The sequence below is a fragment of the Lithobates pipiens genome, unplaced genomic scaffold, assembly GCF_037356315.1.
Source record: "Lithobates pipiens isolate NorthernLeopardFrog02 unplaced genomic scaffold, aLitPip1_a1.2 Scaffold_18, whole genome shotgun sequence".
Lineage (NCBI taxonomy): Eukaryota > Metazoa > Chordata > Amphibia > Anura > Ranidae > Lithobates > Lithobates pipiens.
In genome coordinates this window covers 355426478-355447106 of record NW_027507758.1, presented here as the reverse complement: position 1 = coordinate 355447106, position 20629 = coordinate 355426478, and the positions used below count along the sequence as shown (strand labels likewise).

The following is a 20629-nucleotide window of genomic DNA, read 5'->3' as shown; positions in this document are numbered from 1 at the left end:
ATAAAATGAACACCCACAAAGCTAGACAGCCTAGACAGTCTTTCAGAGATTCAAAATCCAGAAAGCACTTAGAGACATCGGTATCAGGGGCGTTATAGCTGCTGCTAATCCAAGACTTATTCATTTTGATAAATGTCAGCCAGTCCATGGAGTGTGTGGATAGACATGCTCTTCTATCTGTCACTCCTCAAACTCAATCTATCCAAAACCAAGCTCTTAATATTTCCTCCCCCACTTGCCTTTTCCCCTGATTTCTCTGTCAAAATCAATGGCTCAACTATCAACTAGTCATATGCAGTTCATTTTGTTCCAAATTGAAATTTTCATTACAATAGTACAGAATTTAAGTGAATCCGAAATAATGATAAAATGTGGATCAAATTCAAATCAATTGAATCAATTCTAATAGTTTTCAAATAGTTTTTGAATATTTTTCAAATTCGAATTCGAAACGTGTTTGAATTCAAAAAGTTTTCCAATTCGAATCGTTTTTCCAATTTACAAAGAAAGTAAAATAAAAAAATAAAGGAATAGAATAGAAAATAAAATAGCAAAGAATATAACAGAAAATAAAAGAATATAATAGAAAAAGAATAGAAGAAAAAAGAAATCATATAACCATCCTCTGAAATTCAAATTTCAAATAGGATAAATTTGAATTCCAATTCATAAGAAAAAAAGAAGAGTATAGAAAAGAAAAAAAGAAAAAAAACAAGAGAATATCATAGAACAATAAAAACATAACCATCTTCCAAAATTCGAATTTTGAATAGAATAAATTCAAATTTGAATAGAAAATAATAGAATAGGATAGAATAGAAAATAGAACAAATAGAAAAATAATAGAATTAAATAAAATAATAGAATGATTTTTTGGAAATGGTTATATTCTTTTTAAATACCAATTCAAATTTGAATAGAATAGAAAATAATAGAATAGAAAGATGGTTATATTCTTTCTATCCTATTTTTTTTTCTATACTATTCTATTTTTTTCTATTCAAATTCAAATTGATATTATTAGAATTTTGGGAAATGGTTTAATTATTTCTATGCTATTTTTTTTAATTATATTATTTTCTATTCTATTCAAATTTCAGAAGATGGTTATAGTTTTTTATATTTTATTCTATTTTTTTATTCTATTCATTTCTATTCATTTCTATTCATTTCTATTCCATTATATTCTGTTTTTATTTTCTATTCTATTTTGTTCTGTTTTACTCTATTATATTCTATTATTTTATTTTCTGTTATATTCTTTTCTATTCTATTCTATTTTTTTCTATTCTATTCCTTTTTCTATTCTATTTTATGCTCTTTGGAAATTGGAAAACTATTCCAATTCGAAAATGATTTGAGTCAATTTGAATAAATGAAACAAACTCTGAAAGCAAATACAATTTGTTTAGTTAAATTTGTTTATGTAAAGAACGAATCAATTTTTTTCATTCTGCACATGTCTACCATCAACCTGTCCCCCCATGCCAAGGTCCTAGGTATAATCTTGGATTCTGAACTATACTTTCGGCCCCACATCAAATCACTGTCCAAATCATGTAATCTCAACCTCTTCAACATCTTCAAGATATGCCTCTTGACATCTCAAAGCTTCTAATTCACTCTCTGGTTATCTGTTGCCTCAACTACTGAAACTCCCTTCTCATTGGCTTACCTTTAAATAGGCTATCACCACTTCAAGAGGAAGTAAACCCTGATGGGTTTACTTCCTCTTTCATTCCCTGCAAAGGCAAAGCATAATGGACTACTATGCATCGCATAGTAGCCCATTATGTGTCACTTACCTGACACAGGAGCCAGCGAAGTCGCCGCTGTCCCCTGTAGTCCGCCGCATCCATCTTGCTGGTGGCGTCTCGCAGCCCCGCCGCTGTCATTCGACGAAGCCGCAATGACCTCACTCCCGCGCACGGGAGTCGACACGCGCGGCAGCTCCAGTGCGCTCAGTGCGCCTGCGCACCGATGGCTACGGCGCATGCGCCGTAGACAACGGTGCCCGTTTTCGGGCAAATATCTCCTAAACCATATAGGTTTAGGAGATATTGCTTGGACCTACAGGTAAGCCTTAATCTAGGCTTACCTGTAGGTCAAAGTGGTTTGTAAGGGTTTACAACCACTTTCAGTCTGTCATGAATGCTGCTGCCAGGCTCATTCACCTTACAAACTGCTCGGCATCTGCAACCCCTTTCTGCCAATCCCTCCACTGGCTTTCATCAGCAACTAATTAAATTCAAGATACTAACAATAACTTATAAAGCCATCCACAACTTGGCCCCCAGCTACAACATTGTCTCAAAATATCAAGCAAATCATTCTCTTCATTCCTCCCAAGACCTTCTGCTCTCTAGCTCCCTTGTCACCTCATCCCATGCCCGCCCCCAGGACTTCTCCAGAGCCTCTCCCTTCCTTTGGAACTCTACCCCAATCTGTCTGACTATATTCTACTCTGTCCACTTTCAGACAATCCCCGACAACTCATCTCTTCAGAGAAGCCTTTCTGGTCCCCACCTAACTGTACATTTATTTTCTCCATCAGCCCACCCCCCACAGCTATTACCTCTTGTATCTCTTGACCCTCCCTCTTAGGATTGGGAGCCTTAACGAGCAGGGCTCTCTGATTCCAAATGTATGTAGCACAGGCTTAGTATTGCCTCTGTAATATATGCAAAGTATTGCTCTCTGAAACATTGCATTGCACTTTCTGGCTAAACTGATAGCAGGAGGAGAGACTCTATTGGGTACAGCTGCAGGATTGAAGGCAGATTGGGTCCTGCTGTAGCTAAGAAAGAAACCCACCCCTAATAAGAAAAACAATGAAGGACAGGATTGGATAGCTGCCCAAGAGAGCTGTGATTGGGGGGAGAGAGAGGAGGACGCAGGAGAGAGACAGACTGGCATTGTGGCAGGCAGAAAAAAGTTTCCCATGTGTTTATCTCCTACTTCCAAGCCTGTGACTCTCCCTAAAAGGAAGGTGCACACTTGAAAAGAGAGTTTGCAGTGTGTTATTCTGCCTGATTACTGAAGATGTGCTAACAGTGCAGAGAAATCTAGAGAACAATTTCAGTGCTGCAGCAATCATCTTCATTATCCTGTTTGGAGGTTTCTGTGGCCTGTGTTGCTCCCATCACCATCCAGTCAACTGAGACAGCGATCAATCTACCGATTGCTGGAAGGAAGATATATCAAGTGCATCTAATGGTGAGAGATCTTCTGCTATCATTGTTCATGTGGATCTAGCTGCTAGGTCCTATTTACTGTTGAGTTTGATGAGTTTACTTCCTCTTTGATTCCCTGCAAAGGTAAAGCATAATGGACTACTATGCATCGCATAGTAGTCCATTATGTGTCACTTACCTGACACAGGAGCCAGCGAAGCCACCGCTGTCCCCCCTGTAGTCCGGCGCATCCATCTTCTCGTGGGTCTCGCTGCTCCACCGCTGTCATTCGGCGAAGCCGCGATGACATCACTTCCGTGCATGCGCACGGGAGCCGCCACTCGCGGCATATTGCCGTTGACCGCGGCGCACTTTCGGCAAATATCTCCTAAACCGTGTAGGTTTAGGAGATATTTCTTGGACCTACAGATAAGCCTTAATCTAGGCTTGCCTGTAGGTCAAAGTGGTTTGTAAGAGTTTACAACCACTTTAATGCAGCTCTATCTGAAGGTGGATCCCCACATCTGTCAATCTTTGTGACACTTGTGAAGATACCCCTTTCCATTCTGTGGATTACAAATATTACTTCACAAAAGTCTGAGTACTCAAACACAGGATTTAAAGGGCCCCAACGCTGGCAGACTGTGTGTGTATGTGTGAATAGAATTCCCACTGGCCAGTGGTTAGCTAGAACCTACAAGACCTAGGTAGGATGTTATAGTCAGTAATATCACTTGGGAAAATTGTTGAACATTTTTTGTATTGTACAGTATTTTGTTCATCACTCGCTCAGTGCATTTCAGGCAAGGCCTCCCACTGGCGGTTAAAGTGAATGAACACAAATCCTGTTTTTCTTTACTGAGCAGTTGTAGTATATTATTGCACTTAATATTTGTATTTTGTTAATCAGTTTATTTCTTTTCAAGGCTTTTTGCTACTTCTAATAAAGCCCAGCTAAAAGTTTAAACTGTGTTTTTTGGTGCTACTTAGGCCCAGGTGAGGGTGAGCCATCACTGGTGTGGGATAGAAGACCCGTATATTACAGTGGCCCTTGCGGGGTGGTGCTACATGTATTAAATGGTATTGTAATTGTACTGTCTACCCTAATGTTTTAAAGCGCTGCATAAATTGTTGGCAATATATAAATCCTGTATAATAATACATGTTTTAAGAGCAAAAATGTAATGAGACGACATAACAAAACTTTGATACAATAACTACTGAGTCATGCAATATAGGCTTTCTACAACATGGTGAAACAGCAAATAATAGCAGCTAGCATCAATATATACTATATCATGCCATTATAGCAAAAAAAAAAAAGTCAACATATCGTAAAACCAAATCTGAACAAGCAAACAGCAAGGTAAAGCAGACACTGCAACAACACAGTATATTGCACAGCAGCTCATCTGCAGACACCTAATGTGCAGACTCTCTCATAATTATCCACCACCAGTTTCCTATAAGTCTTCCGGGACTGGTCATTTGACCAGTGGCGGCTAGTGAAGTTTTAGGATGGGGGGGCGCCAGACCCCGCCCTTTCTTTTTGACCCCTCCCACTTGGTGAAAATGGGCGTGGTTTCAGCGAAATATTGGGTGTGGCTCTAAGGTGGTGTGGTTAGCGTCTCAGAAGGAGGGAGAGACAGCAGACCCAGATCCTGCACAACAATAGAAACGTGTATTTTATAAAGTTAAACAATCAGCAGATAAAGATACTCCAAACACCTGGTGTTATCACTTCAATCATCCTGGCACCATGGTTGTTGTAGTGTCAGGATGATTGAAGCGCATTATTTCTATTATTACATTGTCAATTACACCTTAAATTTTACCAAGTGGTTATTAATTAAACCGCATCTTTAGTAATCCAAACCTCAAAAATTCATATATAAATGATCAAATTATCAAAGTGCTACAGTGCAAATTGTTTCACATTAAAACGCTATTAAACAAAAAAATAAAATACTCTTGTGTATTCCAAATAAATAAAAATATTCCAACTAACTTAACAAAAAAAAAAAGGAACCGATATAAATCCACACTTAGGCTGGATTCACACCTTTTGCTTTTTGCATTTTGCAGATTTGCACTACAGTCCATTTAACATGGTCTCCTATGGAACACGTTCTGTAGTGCAAATCTGCAAAATGCAAAAAGGACTAAAAATGCATAGGCGTGAATCCAGCCTTAGGCTCGATTCACATCTATGCATGTTGCTTTTGAGTGTTTCTGCAGTGCTTTTTGTGGTGTTTGCCACGTTTTAGGACGCGTGTTTTTGCCGCGTTTTGCTTTTTATTTTTTTACAGTTGCTTAGCAACCAGCTATATACGGTGTAAAAAAAGCAAAAAAATAAATAAAAAAGCGCAAATCGCGGCAAAAACACAGGAAAAAGCGGTACTTGCATTTTGGATGCAGGTCCATTGACTTCTATTACATGCAAAACACTGCATTTTGCATGAAAAAAAGTCCCCGACGCTTTCCAAAAACGCAGAGGCACAAAAATGCATTGATGTGAACATGTTCCATAGGAACCCATGTTAAAATATTTCCCTGCATTTCTGCAAAATGCATCAAAAAACACATTAGTGTGAATCAAGCCTAAGGCTGGATTCACACGTAGGCATTTTTTGTGCTTTTTGCATTTTGCAGATTTGCACTACAGAACGTGTTCCATAGGAGACCATGTTAAATGGACTGTAGTGCAAATCTGTAAGATGCAAAAAGCACTAAAAATGTATAGGTGTGAATCCAGCCTAAAGTGTAATAAACAGATTCCAAGAAAGTGCTCCTGGGCAATTAAATATAAATAAACCTGAGTCCTAGAAAGTTAATAACTTATTAGGCTTCATGCACACAAGACATCGGTGAAAACTCTGCTAAAAAAAAGCTGAAACGCGCGTTTAGAAATGAGCGTTTTGCCGAGTTTGCATGCCGCGTTTAGCCGCGTTTTGAGTTTATAAGCGTTTATAAATATAACCTCATGTATACCCTCCCCAAGCTCTCAAAGCATGTTTTTTTTAAACTATTTCTGCCATATGGGATTTGTCCCATAATTGCATGTGATTCTGAATTACTTCAATTAATTAGTTTTGGGTTACATCGGAAGTCATTTTCAGAGATGCGTCTTCCAAGCTGATCAACTTGCTAATCACAATCCAAGGTGTGGACAAGCCTAGCTTGGGGGAAGGGGGGTGGCTTGTGGAAAAAAGTTTTTCAGTTCCATGAAGGATGGGTGTTCAACATGGAAACATGGTGGGAGTTTGGGCTGACTAGACATTGGTATGCAGGTTTTTCTATATGAAAAAAAGACAATGCTATGGTTTGGCCAAACTAGGTGGAGTCACTGATTAGATTAGAAATTGGATGAGGGTTAGGGGCAAAGAAGTGGAGGCATTCCTCATTGTCCAAGCTACTGGAAACACTAGAGATTTTATGGGATTGTATCACAAAGTAAATACGCTCTATGAATTATATTAAGTAATTACAAAAAAATTTAAACTTTTTTTTTATTGTTTTCTATGGTTCTCCATCATATTTCTGAGTTTTCAGGTCCAAAAAATTGGGTTCCTTTAAAAACGCTTATAAACGCAAACGCGTACCCGCGTTTAGCCACGTTTTGCGTCTGAAACGTGGAAATGTCTGAACCCATTTTTGTGCTTCTGGAAAAACTAGGTTAAGCGCAACTGCATAAAAACAACAAAAAACGAGACTGTGTACATGGACACATAGGATAACATTGAATGAGTTCAGGGGCAGTTGAAAAAAGTGTCTAACTGCCTCTGAACACGCGTTTAACAGCGTCTCGTGTGCATGAGGCCTAAGATGAACTAATGCAACAAGAATCAACTCCAGCTTGACTGCTGCACAGCCACCACTGCCAGAACTCGCCTCTAACCAAATTAGGGGTTAAAATGGCAGATAACCCTCCCCATAGGATCATTGCAAAGATCTAGCTCCCACTGTGCGTCTCTCTCTAGGACTCCAGGGATCCATCCAGTCTGATTTTTTTTTTTTTAAGGGTTTTTTTTTTTTTTTTTTTACAATTTCATTTTATTTTTTTTATATTTAATGTTCAATTTATTTTAACATTATGCGCAGTCTGGAGCCAGCCGATTAGTAAACTGCTGGGCTCAGTCTCTACTTGTGTGGTGGGGTGTGTGAATTTAAACCACTTCCCACTGCCTAATCTGAGCCCAGCCGTTCTCTAAACGGCTGGCATCAGACTGCGCATGCACAGTTCAGAATCAGACTTTTTTTTTCCCCAAAGTGTTTTACTGACAGCCATTTGTGAGTTGTGGTTGCCCAGGCTGGCAAGGGAGCCAGAAGTACTCGCTGCTTGCTTCCCCGCAGAAATTGCAGGTAGTGCGGGTAGCAGGGCCAGAATTTGTGATGACAGAATTTGTGATGACAGGCGTGGCTACTGCTGAGCAAAACAGATACTCTTAAGCTCGGTTCACACTGCAGCGATGCAGGAACCCTGCAAATCCAGTATGGGTTCCTGCATCGCATACAACTCGCAGGCAGTTCACACTGCCCTTTGCAAACTGCTGGGGGTGTCAATACAATGTTAATGACACCTCCACTAAAGTTTGCATATCGCAGTGTGAACTGTGAATTTGGACAGGAATTGGATCACAGTGGTGTGAACACTCGTGTGATCCGATTCTGGTGCGGACCAAAAAATGGGTCCTGTGTGAGTTTGGTCCGAATGCAATTTCATCCATTTGCATCACACATACATCACATGAGATTTGCAAAGCAGTGAGGGGTGCGAATCACATGTGATGTCTGACATCGCAACAGTGTGAACCGTCCCTAAATGTGCCCCCTCTACTACTGTGGTGTTTGATGGATCTCAGGGAGATTCACAGCAACCAGGCATGCAGAGAAAGCAGGGACGGGAGGTGTGCAGTCTGTGAGGCTGAAAAGGAGCCATAGTGACCTCTGTTATCAAGCCCAAGTAGAGGAGGGGGAGAACACAGGGGAGGATCAGAGAGGCACCGTGCAGTGGTTGGAAGAACATCAGAGACAGTAGCTGGCTGGAGAGGACTTCACCTCCATTATCAAGCACAGAGAGAGGAGGGGGGAGCGCATGGGAAGGATCAGAGGCTTCTGTTTTGCGGCAGCATGGCTAGAGTTTTGTCAGGGACATGCTGGAGCCATGTGATATCAAGTGTACTCACTGGCACAGCTCTCCTACTTGCTGTTATGCCCAAAGTTAGTGCGGGAGGGAGAGCAAAGTTGCAGCTGCCCAGGAAAGCTGCAGATCAGAGCAGCAGAGCTCTCGGTATTCTGGACAGGCAGGGGTGGGCTCAATCGTTCAGAGAGAAAGAAAACCACAAAAAAATCCAGCAGCTTTAAAAAATGTTACAGATGTCCTCCCCCCCCCCCCCCCCCCCCCCTCTATGGGAGCACACCAGCGGCTCTTACCTTGATGACTGTGTTGTGTTGTCCTCTCCTGCGGTGTGTCCTTCCAGTGGCGATGGAGGAGTCCGCTCCTCATACTTCCTGTTTTCTCTCTCGGGTGCAATGGGAGAGGGAAGACAGGAAGCTCCCATCATGTTGGTGGTCACTATAAATGCCTCTACATTTGTGAATAGTGTAAAAGAGCCCTAATTGCTGTGGTGATCAGTGTTGTTGCCCCTGTTATATTGGCAGCTAACAGAAATAATCCTGATACATAGGTGAATAGTGTAATTGACCTCCTTACATTGGTGAAGAATTTTTCTGTTGCATTGGTGGTCAATAGAAGGGGTTCCTTTTCCAATAAAAATAATTACTTTGGGCACATTTTCTCTCACATGCTGTTGTGAGTTATGCTAAGGATAGTGAAGTGATGGGCAAGCATGGCTTTTTTTGCTGGATTCCACTTTAAAGTGTTAGTAAACTATGGCAGTTTAATTTACCGAGTGAAACATGTCATACTACATTGACTGAGTTCACAAATGATTCTTCCAGATCTCTATGTATTGTATGGATGTATATCTGTATTCATGGTGCTGTTTTAGCAAAATCTGTTATGTTTTTGTATAATAAATCTTTAAGAAAATTTGTTTCTAAAAAAAACTTTTTTTGATTGCTATGCGATTTTTTTTTTTTTTTTTTTTTTTTATATGTAATTTTTGATACCGTTAAAAGTCCCGTTGAGGCTAGTTACCTCTCCCCCTGCTTTCCTTGTTTATATGGCAGTTTAAAAAAAAAAACACCAAAAAACAAATGTAAGGCAATTGCATAATGTGCTAGTATGCATCGCAAAATAGCACATTATGAAATACTTACCTTAGAACAAAGCCTTCCAGTGGCATGCTGTCATTGCTGAGGGCTTCCATCTTCCTCCATCTCTCTCCAAGATGCCGGACCTGCAGAGCGTATGCGCAGGTGAAGTCTCCGGCTGCATGTAGGGTGAACATCTCCTAAACGGTGCACATTTCACCCACAGGTAAGCCTTATTATAGGCTTACCTGTAGATAAAAATCCCAAAGCAGACTTTACTACCACTTTAAACAGTGAGATCAAATGCATGATATATATGCATAGGCTTCCTCATTTGCCTAGACCACAGCAATGGAGTTGTGCAATGTGGAGCATGTGGGTAAGTGGATGGGACTGCATACTGTATGTGTTCCAGGTCAGTGACCTACCCAGTGATGAAAAGCAGGAATTTGTTCCTAAAAAAAAAAAAGCCAATAGTGACAGTTCCTATATTTTTTATTCTTATAAGTTCTTATGTCTTAGGTGGATGAAATTGTCCAGAAACTTCCACTGAGCTTATTCCCAGATGTGTCTGTTGGACTGAGTGGTCAGTATGTTCAAGTGATAGCTGCCTTTGGCCTGCGGGTGAAATATGATGGACATCACAGAGTTGAAGTGACTCTATCCACAATTTTTAAAAACAAAGTGTGTGGAATATGTGCTAATTACAATGGACTGAGGAATGATGACAACCTGAATCCAGATGGAGGGAAAGAGACTGATTCATCAAGTTATGGCAACAGCTGGAATGTCACCACTGGTACTAGGTATGACCTTACTACACACAAATTGACCTTTCTTTATAAGCTTAAATACAAATACTGTATAAAAATATACATTAGATAAAATAATAACATAATAGTGTCCTCTGAGTAATTATGCTTTATATTGTATTTTCAAATTATTGTATAACATTCTATACTCCATTTTGGACAGTACATATACTAATATACTACTACTAATAATAATTAGTAGTAGCATTTATTTATAAAATCCAAACATATTAAGCAGTAGTGTACATTAATAAAAGGATGTAGAATGACATTCAAAGACAAGTCCAATAAAACTGACACAGAAGATAAAGAAAACTTTGCCTATATAGACATAAAAAGTGATATTAAATCATTTTCAGCTGTTGATTGAATAGCTTATCGAGTATTATTTATCTTTAATTCCTTGCCATTGTTACATTTTAAACTGATGCCATGACTGCTGCCCGACGTTTCCTGTTTCAAGGTGGCTCTTTCTCTTGCAGTGTCCTCTGGAGCCACTCTTGTATGCAGAGACTAGGACTGTGTCTCCCTCTATCTTTGTTTGCAATAAAAACACACAGACCCATAGCCTAGCATGGCAAGGCACTCCCCTTCTCCCTCCAGTTCCCTCTTCCATTCTCCAAGCTATAAGACAAGTTGGAGACTGCCCTTTCCACTGGTAACTCTTTAGGGAAGGAGAGATCAGGAGTCGGGAGCTTTGTAAGTTGTAAACTGCAACTGCTGGCTGAAGAACAAACAGTTTACTGGGAATTGTTTTATTTTATTGTGCTCAATGTGTTAAAGCGGTATTAAACCCAAAAACAAACATTTATTATACTGAAGCTTACCAATTCTTAGGCTCGATTCACACTAATGCATTTTTTGATGCATTTTGCAGAAATGCAGAGACATTTTTTAACATGGGCTCCTATGGAACATGTTCACATCAATGCATTTTTGTGCCTCTGCGTTTTTGGAAAAGGTCGGGGACTTTTTTCCCCGCAAAATACAGCGTTTTGCATGTAATAGAATTCAATGGACCCACATCCAAAAAACGCAAGTACCGTGTTTTTACAGCGATTTTTATTTTATTTTATTTTTTTTCCACGATTTGTTTTCTTTTTACATTTTTTATACTGTATATAGCTGGTTGCTAGGAAGGGATCGGGAAGCAAGCAGCTGCACCCTTAACAACCGATGAGTCAGCTGGCTTCCTGCTCAATGTAAAAAAAAAAAAGAAATGCCGGCTAAAAAAATAATTGTGAAAAAAAACAGCGTGGGGTCCCCCCCAAGTCCATACCAGGCCCTTGGGTCTAGTATGGATTCGGAAGGGACCCACACACACCAAAATTTTAAAATAAAATGGCGTGGGAGTCCCCCCAAAATCCGAGCGAGCGCCCCCCCTCCGGAACCATACCAGACCCCATGTCCTCAACATGGGGGGATGGGTGCTTTGGGGCAAAAAAATTTGGTGTGTGGGGGTCCCGTCCGAATCCATACTAGATCCAAGGGCCTGGTATGGACTTGTGGGGTGACCCCACGCTATTTGTTTTCACGATTTGTTTTAGCCGGCATTTTTTTTTTACATTGAGAGGGAAGCCAGCTGACAGCTGATGGCTCATCGGTTGTTAAGGACGTGGCGGCCGGCTTCTCGGCCCCCTCCTTAGCAACCAGCTATATACAGTGTAAAAAAACCCGCAAATCATGGCAAAATCGCTGTAAAAACGCGTGTCCAAAAATGTGGCAAGCACCGCAAAAAGAACTGCAGAAACGCTCAAAGGCAACATGCATAGATGTGAATCACGCATTATGCCGAGTACATACGACCGGACTTTCCGACTGACTAGGTCCGACGGTCTTCCCGACGGACTTTCGACGGAGTTCCGACGGACTTCCTGAAATGATCGGACTTGCCCACACACAAGGAAGTCCGTTCGAAAGTCCATTCATTTTGAACGTGATGATTTAAGACGGGACTAAAAAAGGAAGTTCAATAGCCAGTAGCCAACAGCTGCCCTTGCGTCGTATTTGGTCTGTCGGACCAGCATACAGACGAACGTTTTTTTCCAATAGAAATTGAGTCCGTTGGTCAGATTTGAAACATGTTCTGTTTCTAGGTCCATCTGATTTTTTTTCAATGAAAAATGATCGGATTAGCCCACACACGATCGGATTGTCCAACGGACTGATTCTGTCGGACCTAGTCTGCTGGAAAGTCCGGTCGTGTGTACGCGACATTAGGTGTAGGCGCATTAGGTGTAGTGGCTGCACTAGTTTCTTTCCTTTAAGGCCGCGTACACACGCGCGGACTGTTCGCCCAACCTTGTTCGTCAAACAGTTTCGGCAAACAGTCCGCTCAAAATTTGCATGAGCGGACTTGCCCACACACGAGCGGACTGTTTCAGCGAACTGTTTGCCAAACAGTTCGCTCAACTTTTGAAATGAACGGACTCGCCCACGTAAGGCGGAGGCAAGTCCGCCCATTTCGAGCGCGTGTGCAGGTAGGCGGGGCCCGCGACGAAGACGTCGCGGGCTCCGCCGCCTGGAATGGACTTAAAGGGGAACCCCAACGCCGAAAAAAATCGGCGTGGGGGTCCCCCCAAAGTCCACAACAGACCCTTGTCCGAGCACGCTACCCGGCCGGCCAGGAAAGGGGGGCGAGCGAGCGCGCCCCCCCTCCTGAGCCGTACCAGGCCGCGTGCCCTCAACATGGGGGGTGCCTTGGGGAAGGGGGGGCCGCGCGGCCCCCCCCACCCCAAAGCACCTTGTCCCCATGTTGATGAGGACAAGGGCCTCTTCCCGACAACCCTGGCCGTTGGTTGTCGGGGTCTGCGGGCGGGGGGCTTATCGGAATCCGGGAGCCCCCTTTAAGAAGGGGGCCCCCGGATACCGGCCCCCCACCCTATGTGAATGAGTATGGGGTACAATGTACCCCTACCCATTCACCTGTAAAATAAAAGTACCCAAAAAAAAACACAACACACGAGAAAAAATATTTTATTGCACAGCTCCGGGGGTCTTTCGTCTTCGGGGGTCTTCTCGCCGGACTCCTCCGCTATCTTCTTGTAGCTCTTTTACTAGCGGAGGAGTCCGGCTTTCTTCCTCCCCGCCGCCGGCCTCTTCTCCCGACTTCGGGGGTCTTGTCCCCCTCTTCGGTTCTTCTGCCGGGCCACCGCGCCTTCTTGTAGCTCTTTTACAGGCGGTGGCCCGCTCTTCTGTCGCCGCCGCCTTCCGTTCTTCTGCCGGGCCACCGCGCCTTCTTATAGCTCTTTTGCAGGCGGTGGCCCGGTCTTCTGTCGCCGCTGTCGCCGTCGCCGCCTTCCGTTCTTCTTCTTCTTCTTGTTCTTCTTCTTCTCCAGGAGATGTTGACACGACGCTCTCTCCGGCCGGAATGCCAGAGCCGCCCTGCGCTGCCACTTATATAGTGACAATGGGGCGGTGTCACATGGTATATGTCACATGGGTTGGTCACATGGGTTGATGTCACATGGGGACTATGACATCGTAAGGGGGCGGGGTCACCATGTGACATCAACCCATGTGACCAACCCATGTGACATATACCATGTGACACCGCCCCATTGTCACTATATAAGTGGCAGCGCAGGGCGGCTCTGGCATTCCGGCCGGAGAGAGCGTCGTGTCAACATCTCCTGGAGAAGAAGAAGAAGAAGAACGGAAGGCGGCGACGGCGACATCAGCGACAGAAGACCGGGCCACCGCCTGCAAAAGAGCTATAAGAAGGCGCGGTGGCCCGGCAGAAGAACGGAAAGCGGCGGCGACAGAAGACCGGGCCACCGCCTGTAAAAGAGCTACAAGAAGGCGCGGTGGCCCGGCAGAAGAACCGAAGAGGGGGACAAGACCCCCGAAGTCGGGAGAAGAGGCCGGCGGCGGGGAGGAAGAAAGCCGGACTCCTCCGCTAGTAAAAGAGCTACAAGAAGATAGCGGAGGAGTCCGGCGAGAAGACCCCCGAAGACGGAAGACCCCCGGAGCTGTGCAATAAAATATTTTTTCTCGTGTGTTGTGTTTTTTTTTTTTGGGTACTTTTATTTTACAGGTGAATGGGTAGGGGTACATTGTACCCCATACTCATTCACATAGGGTGGGGGGCCGGTATCCGGGGGCTCCCTTCTTAAAGGGGGCTCCCGGATTCCGATAAGCCCCCCGCCCGCAGACCCCGACAACCAACGGCCAGGGTTGTCGGGAAGAGGCCCTTGTCCTCATCAACATGGGGACAAGGTGCTTTGGGGTGGGGGGGCCGCGCGGCCCCCCCTTCCCCAAGGCACCCCCCCATGTTGAGGGCACGCGGCCTGGTACGGCTCAGGAGGGGGGGGCGCGCTCGCTCGCCCCCCTATCCTGGCCGGCCGGGTAGCGTGCTCGGACAAGGGTCTGTTGTGGACTTTGGGGGGACCCCCACGCCGATTTTTTTCGGCGTTGGGGTTCCCCTTTAAGTGCATTCCAGGCGGCGGAGCCCGCGACGTCTCCGTCGCGGGCCCCGCCTACCTGCACACGCGCTCGAAATGAGCAGACTTCCCTCCGAGCGGGAACAGTTTGCTCATTTCGAAAGTAGCCTACACACGGGCGGACTGTTCGCTCAAACAAAGTTTCAGCGGACAGTTTTTCGGAATTTCCGAAAGACTTTGTCCGTCAAACTGTCCGCTGAAACTGTCCGCTGAAAGCCCACACACGAGCAGACTGTCCGCCCAAACACTGTTCAGCGGACAAAGTTGGGCGAACAGTCCGCCCGTGTGTACGCGGCCTAAGGCCTGGTTCACACCTATGCAGGTTGAAGTTTGCACATTGCAGGTGCATTTTGTGTTTTTCAATACACATTTTTGATCCATTGAAGTCTATGGAACCAAAAAACAGAAAAAAGTCCCTGGCATTTTCTATAAAATGCACAGATGTGAACTACATCCATAGGAAACCATGTTAAATGGACTGTAGTGTGTTTCTGCAAAACGCACTAAAAATGAATAGGTGTGAACCAGGCCTTATTTTCACCTGGTGATAATATCAGTAAGCCTGTTATTTTTTTAGAACAAGCTGTCCTGCAAAAGTTGCAGTTAATGGTTGAGACAAAACATTTAACACTGGCAGAGGTGCTTACAAAGGTCAGCTTTTATATATTTTATCCAACTTTATCCCCAAAGAAAATAAATCTGGTACTGTAACTACTTAAGGGTCCATGCATACTGGACTTAAAAAAATGCCAGTTCCTTTTACAGAAAAAAACCCTAATATAGAGCATTTTTGTGTATGTGTTTAGGAGCAATTACTGTTTTTCTGCCAGAAAATGCCTCTTAACCACTTGATCACTGGGCACTTAAACACCCTTAATAACCAGACCAATTTTCAGCTTTCGGTGCTCTCGCATTTTGAATGACAATTACTCAGTCATGCAACACTGGACCTATATGAAATTTTTGTCCTTTTTTTCACACAAATAGAGCTTTCTTTTGGTGGTATTTAATCACCGCTGGGTTTTTTATTTTTTGTGCTATAAAAGAAAAAATACCGAAAATTCTGTAAAAAAACGAATTTTTCTTTGTTTCTGTTAGAAAATTTAGCAGATTAGTAATTTTTTCTTCATAAATTTTGGCCAAAATTTATACTACTACATATCTTTGGTAAAAATAAGTACAAATTGGTGGATATTATTTGGTCTTTGTGAAAGTTATAGAGTCCACAAGCTATGGTGCCAATATCTGAAAATTGATCACACCTGAAGGACTGACGGCCTATTTCAATTCTTGAGACCCTAACATGCCAGAAAAGTACAAATACCCCCCAAATGACCCCTTTTTGGAAAGAAGACATTCCAAGGTATTTAGTAAGAGGCATGATGAGTTTTTTGAAGTTGTCATTTTTTCCCACAATTCTTTGCAAAATCAAGATTCTTTTTACTTTTTTTTTTTTTTTTTTTTCACAAAATTGTCATATTATCAGGTTATTTCTCACACACAGCATATGCATACCACAAATTACACCCCAAAACACATTCTGCTATTACTCCCGAGTATGGTGATACCACATGTGTGAGACTTTTACACAGCGTGGCCACATACAGAGGCCCAACATGCATGGAGCGCCATCAGGTGTTCTGGAGCACCCAGGACAATTCTGACATTTCTCTCCTACATGTAAAAATCATCATTTATTTGCTAGAAAATTACATAGAACTCCAAAACATTATATATGTTTTTTTAGCAAACACCCTGGAGAATACAATGGTGGTCTTTGCAACTTTTTATCTCGCACGGTATTTGCGCAGTAATTTTTCGAATGCTTTTTTTTGGAAAAAAAACTGTTTTGTGCTTAAAAAAAAAAAAACACAGTAAAGTTAGCCCAATTTTTGCATAATGTGAAAGATGAAGTTACGCTGAGTAAATAGATACCTAATATGTCACTCTTCAAAATTGCACACGCTCGTGGAATGGCGGCAAACGTCGCTACTTAAAAATCCCCATAGGCGACGATTTACATTTTTTTTTACTGGTTATATGTTTTGAGTTACAGAGGAGGTCTAGGGCTAGAATTATTTCTCTCGCTCTAACGTTCGCAGCGATACCTCACATGTGTGGTTTGAACACCGTTTTCATATGTGGGCGGGACTTACGCATGCGTTCGCTTCTGCATGCGAGCACATGGGGACAGGGGCGCTTTAAAAAAAACATTTTTTTTTATTGTTCATTTTACTTTATTTATTTTAGTTTGACATTTTTTTCCCCAAAAATAATTTTTTTGATCACTTTTATTCCTATTACAAGGAATGTAAACATCCCTTGTAATAGGAATATGGCATGACAGGTCCTCTTTACAGTGAGATGTGGGGTCAATAAGACCCACATCTCACCTCTAAGCTGGGAAGCCTGAAAAAAAAAAAGATTCTGGCTTTGATCGTATTAGCGATTCGGTAGAAGCACCGGAGGGCGGAGGGCGGCGGGAGATGTCTATGGCTGGATATTGCAGGGTATCACCGACTATGGCTGGGTATCTCAGAGCATGGTGTTGCAGAGTACTGCGTTGCAGAGCATTGCAGGGTATTGGCGGGTGTTGCAGAGCATTGCAGAGTGTTGCAGGGTATTGGCGGGTGTTGCAGAGTGTTGCAGGGTATCGGCGGGGGTTGCAGAGCATTGCAGAGTGTTGCAGGGTATCGGCGGGGGTTGCAGAGCATTGCAGAGTGTTGCAGGGTATCGGCGGGGGTTGCAGAGTGTTGCAGGGTATTGCAGAGCGTTGCGGAGTGTTGCAGGGCATTGCGGAGTGTTGCAGGGCATTGCGGAGTGTTGCAGGGCATTGCGGAGTGTTGCAGGGCATTGCGGAGTGTTGCAGGGCATTGCGGAGTGTTGCAGGGCATTGCGGAGTGTTGCAGGGCAATGCGGAGTGTTGCAGGGCAATGCAGAGTATTTGCAGGGCAATGCAGAGTATTTGCAGGGAATTGCAGAGTATTTGCAGGGAATTGCAGAGTATTTGCAGGGAATTGCAGAGTATTTGCAGGGAATTGCAGAGTATTTGCAGGGAATTGCAGAGTATTTGCAGGGAATTGCAGAGTAATGCAGACTATTTGCAGGGAATTGCAGAGTAATGCAGAGTATTTGCAGGGAATTGCAGAGTAATGCAGAGTATTTGCAGAGTAATGCAGAGTATTTGCAGGAAATTGCAGAGTAATGCAGAGTATTTGCAGGAAATTGCAGAGTAATGCAGAGTATTTGCAGGAAATTGCAGAGTAATGCAGAGTATTTGCATTACTCTGCAATTTCCTGCAGAGTATTTGCAGGGAATTGAGGGGTTAATTTTCGGTGAGCAGCGATGTGGGCACTGCAGATGCAGCCCACATCGCTGCTGACACCGATCTCTTCCCCCTCCGCTGTACCGATCGGTACAGAGAGGGGAGGGAGGAACCGGCGTCATAACATGACGCCGGCTTGTTTACAAGTGATCACTCCGTCATTTGACGGAGCGATCACGTGGTAAACGGCCGCGATGAGCGGCCGTTTACCGTGATTCGTAATGCGCCGGGTCCACTGGACCCAGCGGTCACGGATGCTCTCGTGTGCGCGCCCCAGGGGGCGCGCGAGAGCAGAATTCTGGGAGGCCGTTAATTAACGGCCTCTCAGAGTTAAACAACCGCCCTGAAGCCGTTAATCGGCAATGGGCGGTTGTTAAGTGGTTAAAAATGCAAAACCAGAAGTTTTTTTTCCCTATAGAGTGTTACAGCGTTTGTAACCCTAAAACAGAACATGGATCATGTTCCTTTAAAGTACGATAACCAGTATAGTGTTTTTGCAGTGTCATTTGTCCCGTTCTATACTGTAAAATACTTGGGTGATCCTGCCTGTTCCTGTGTCGCCCTTTGTGTTCTGACCACAGTAATCAAGGCTGCTGATCCATGATACCATAGTTTGTTTATGTGCCTCCGTCATCCCGCTGTGTGGTCAGTCTCTCCCTCTCCCCTTCCTCTCTGCCTGTCAGCTCAAAAGTCTGTGCTGTGAGAGCCAATCTTCTCGCTGCCCCTCTCCTCCCTCTTGCTGCTATTCTATGTGGCTGTAAAGTCACAGAGCACAATTAGGCCCCTTTCACACATGCGGACGATATGTCCGTATTTCATCCATCCGTTTGCGGATGAAATACGGACATACATTCATCCCTATGGGATAGAGGGTGTCTGCGGATGAACATCCGCAGACACCCGATTTCGTCCGCCTCCGCAACAGTCCGATTCTGCAGACGGAGGAAAATCCTATTTTTCTATCCGTCTGCAGAGCGGATCGGACGAACACGGACAGACGGTCCGTGCTCGTCCGATCCCCATAGAGGAGAGCGGAGAACTGACAGGGCGGTCCCCGCACAGTGTGCGGAGACCGCCCTGTCCGCAGCCAGCTCAGCGGGGACAACGGAGTGATCCCCGCTGAGCGAGCGGATCTTCACGGGGCGTTTTATTACTGATCCGCCCCATGTGAAAGAGGCCTTACTGGTATCCTCTGTTATAGCAAGCTATATTGTACAGTGTGTGCGTTTTTTTTCTAATTATGAAGCTACCTACCTTATTTCACAGGGCCACTGTGCATTCATGTGACCTCCCGAGTGATATCAGAGGGGTATCTAAGACCCTTCCATTGTAGTCCTTAGGTTGGAGAAGAGTGGCAGGAGGTCACGTGACTGCACAGCAGCTCTGTGAAATAAGGTATTTAGCTTCATAATAATAATAAAAAAAAAAAAACCCCACACACTGCATATTATAGCTTGCTATAACAGAAAGGATTCCAGTAATTGTCCTCGGTGACTTTACAACCACTTTAACTGGAGTTTGGCTTCGATTTGTTAATGCATCTAAATCTGCTAGTACTTCCAACATTATCCTCTCCCCAGCTTGTCCAAAGGGGTCTTTGTTACTCCTCCATCCAAAATGTAGCCACCCTTAGGCTCGATTCACATCTATGCATGTTGCTTTTGAGCGTTTTTGCTGTGCATTTTGTGGTGCTTGTCGCGTTTTTGGAAATGCGATTTTGCTGCGTTTTGCATTTTTTTTTCTTTTTTTTACTTTGTGGTTGCTTAGCACCCAGATAGACAGTGAAAAAAAAATGAAAACAAAAAAAAAATCAAAAACGCAAATCGCTGTAAAAACGCGGTAAAAAAGCGGGACTTGCGTTTTTGATGCAGGTCCATTGACTTCTATTACATGCAAAACGCTGCATTTTGCATGAAAAAAAGTTCCCGACCCCTTCCCAAAAACGCAGAGGCACAAAAATGCATTGATGTGAACATGTTCCATAGGAACCCATGTTAAAAAATGTCCCTGCAAAATGCATAAAAAAACGCGTGAATCAAGCCTAAGACAGGAGTGTGTGTTACTGGCCAGATCACTACGTGAAAATAAAGGGAAAAAGTCTAAAAAATGCCACGGCATTTAGGGATTGAACCTAAACTGCAATACAATAGTTAGCAGTGAAAATATGACATAGGATCATAGACTTCTCAAGTCCACTCAGAACAGGAGGGTCAAAAAAGTATGATAGAAAGAATTCAAAAGAATGTGGTCTTTGTTACTCCTCCATCCAAAATGTAGCCACCCTTAGGCTCGATTCACATCTATGCATGCTGCTTTTGAGCGTTTTGCTGTGCATTTTGTGGTGCTTGTCGCGTTTTTGGACATGCGATTTTTCTGCGTTTTGCATTTTTTTTTTCTTTTTTTTTTACACTGTGGTTGCTTAGCACCCAGATAGACAGTGAAAAAAAATGAAAACAAAAAAAAATCAAAAACGCAAATCGCTGTAAAAAAGCGGTACTTGCATTTTTGATGCAGGTCCATTGACTTCTATTACATGCAAAACGCTGCATTTTGCATGAAAAAAAGTTCCCGACCCCTTCCCAAAAATGCAGAGGCACAAAAATGCATTGATGTGAACATGTTCCATAGGAACCCATGTTAAAAAATGTCCCTGCAAAATG

At 43.5% G+C, this 20629-nt stretch overlaps 1 protein-coding gene across 1 annotated transcript in view; it reads left to right on the top strand.

Moving 5' to 3' along the window:
• LOC143988168 (zonadhesin-like) overlaps positions 1-20629 on the top strand; it is a 127454-nt gene that overhangs the window by 34374 nt on the left and 72451 nt on the right. Inside the window, exon 2 of the mRNA XM_077487527.1 lies at positions 9912-10195. Within this exon, the coding sequence (XP_077343653.1) occupies positions 9912-10195 (284 nt within the window). The remainder of the gene's footprint in view (positions 1-9911; positions 10196-20629) is intronic.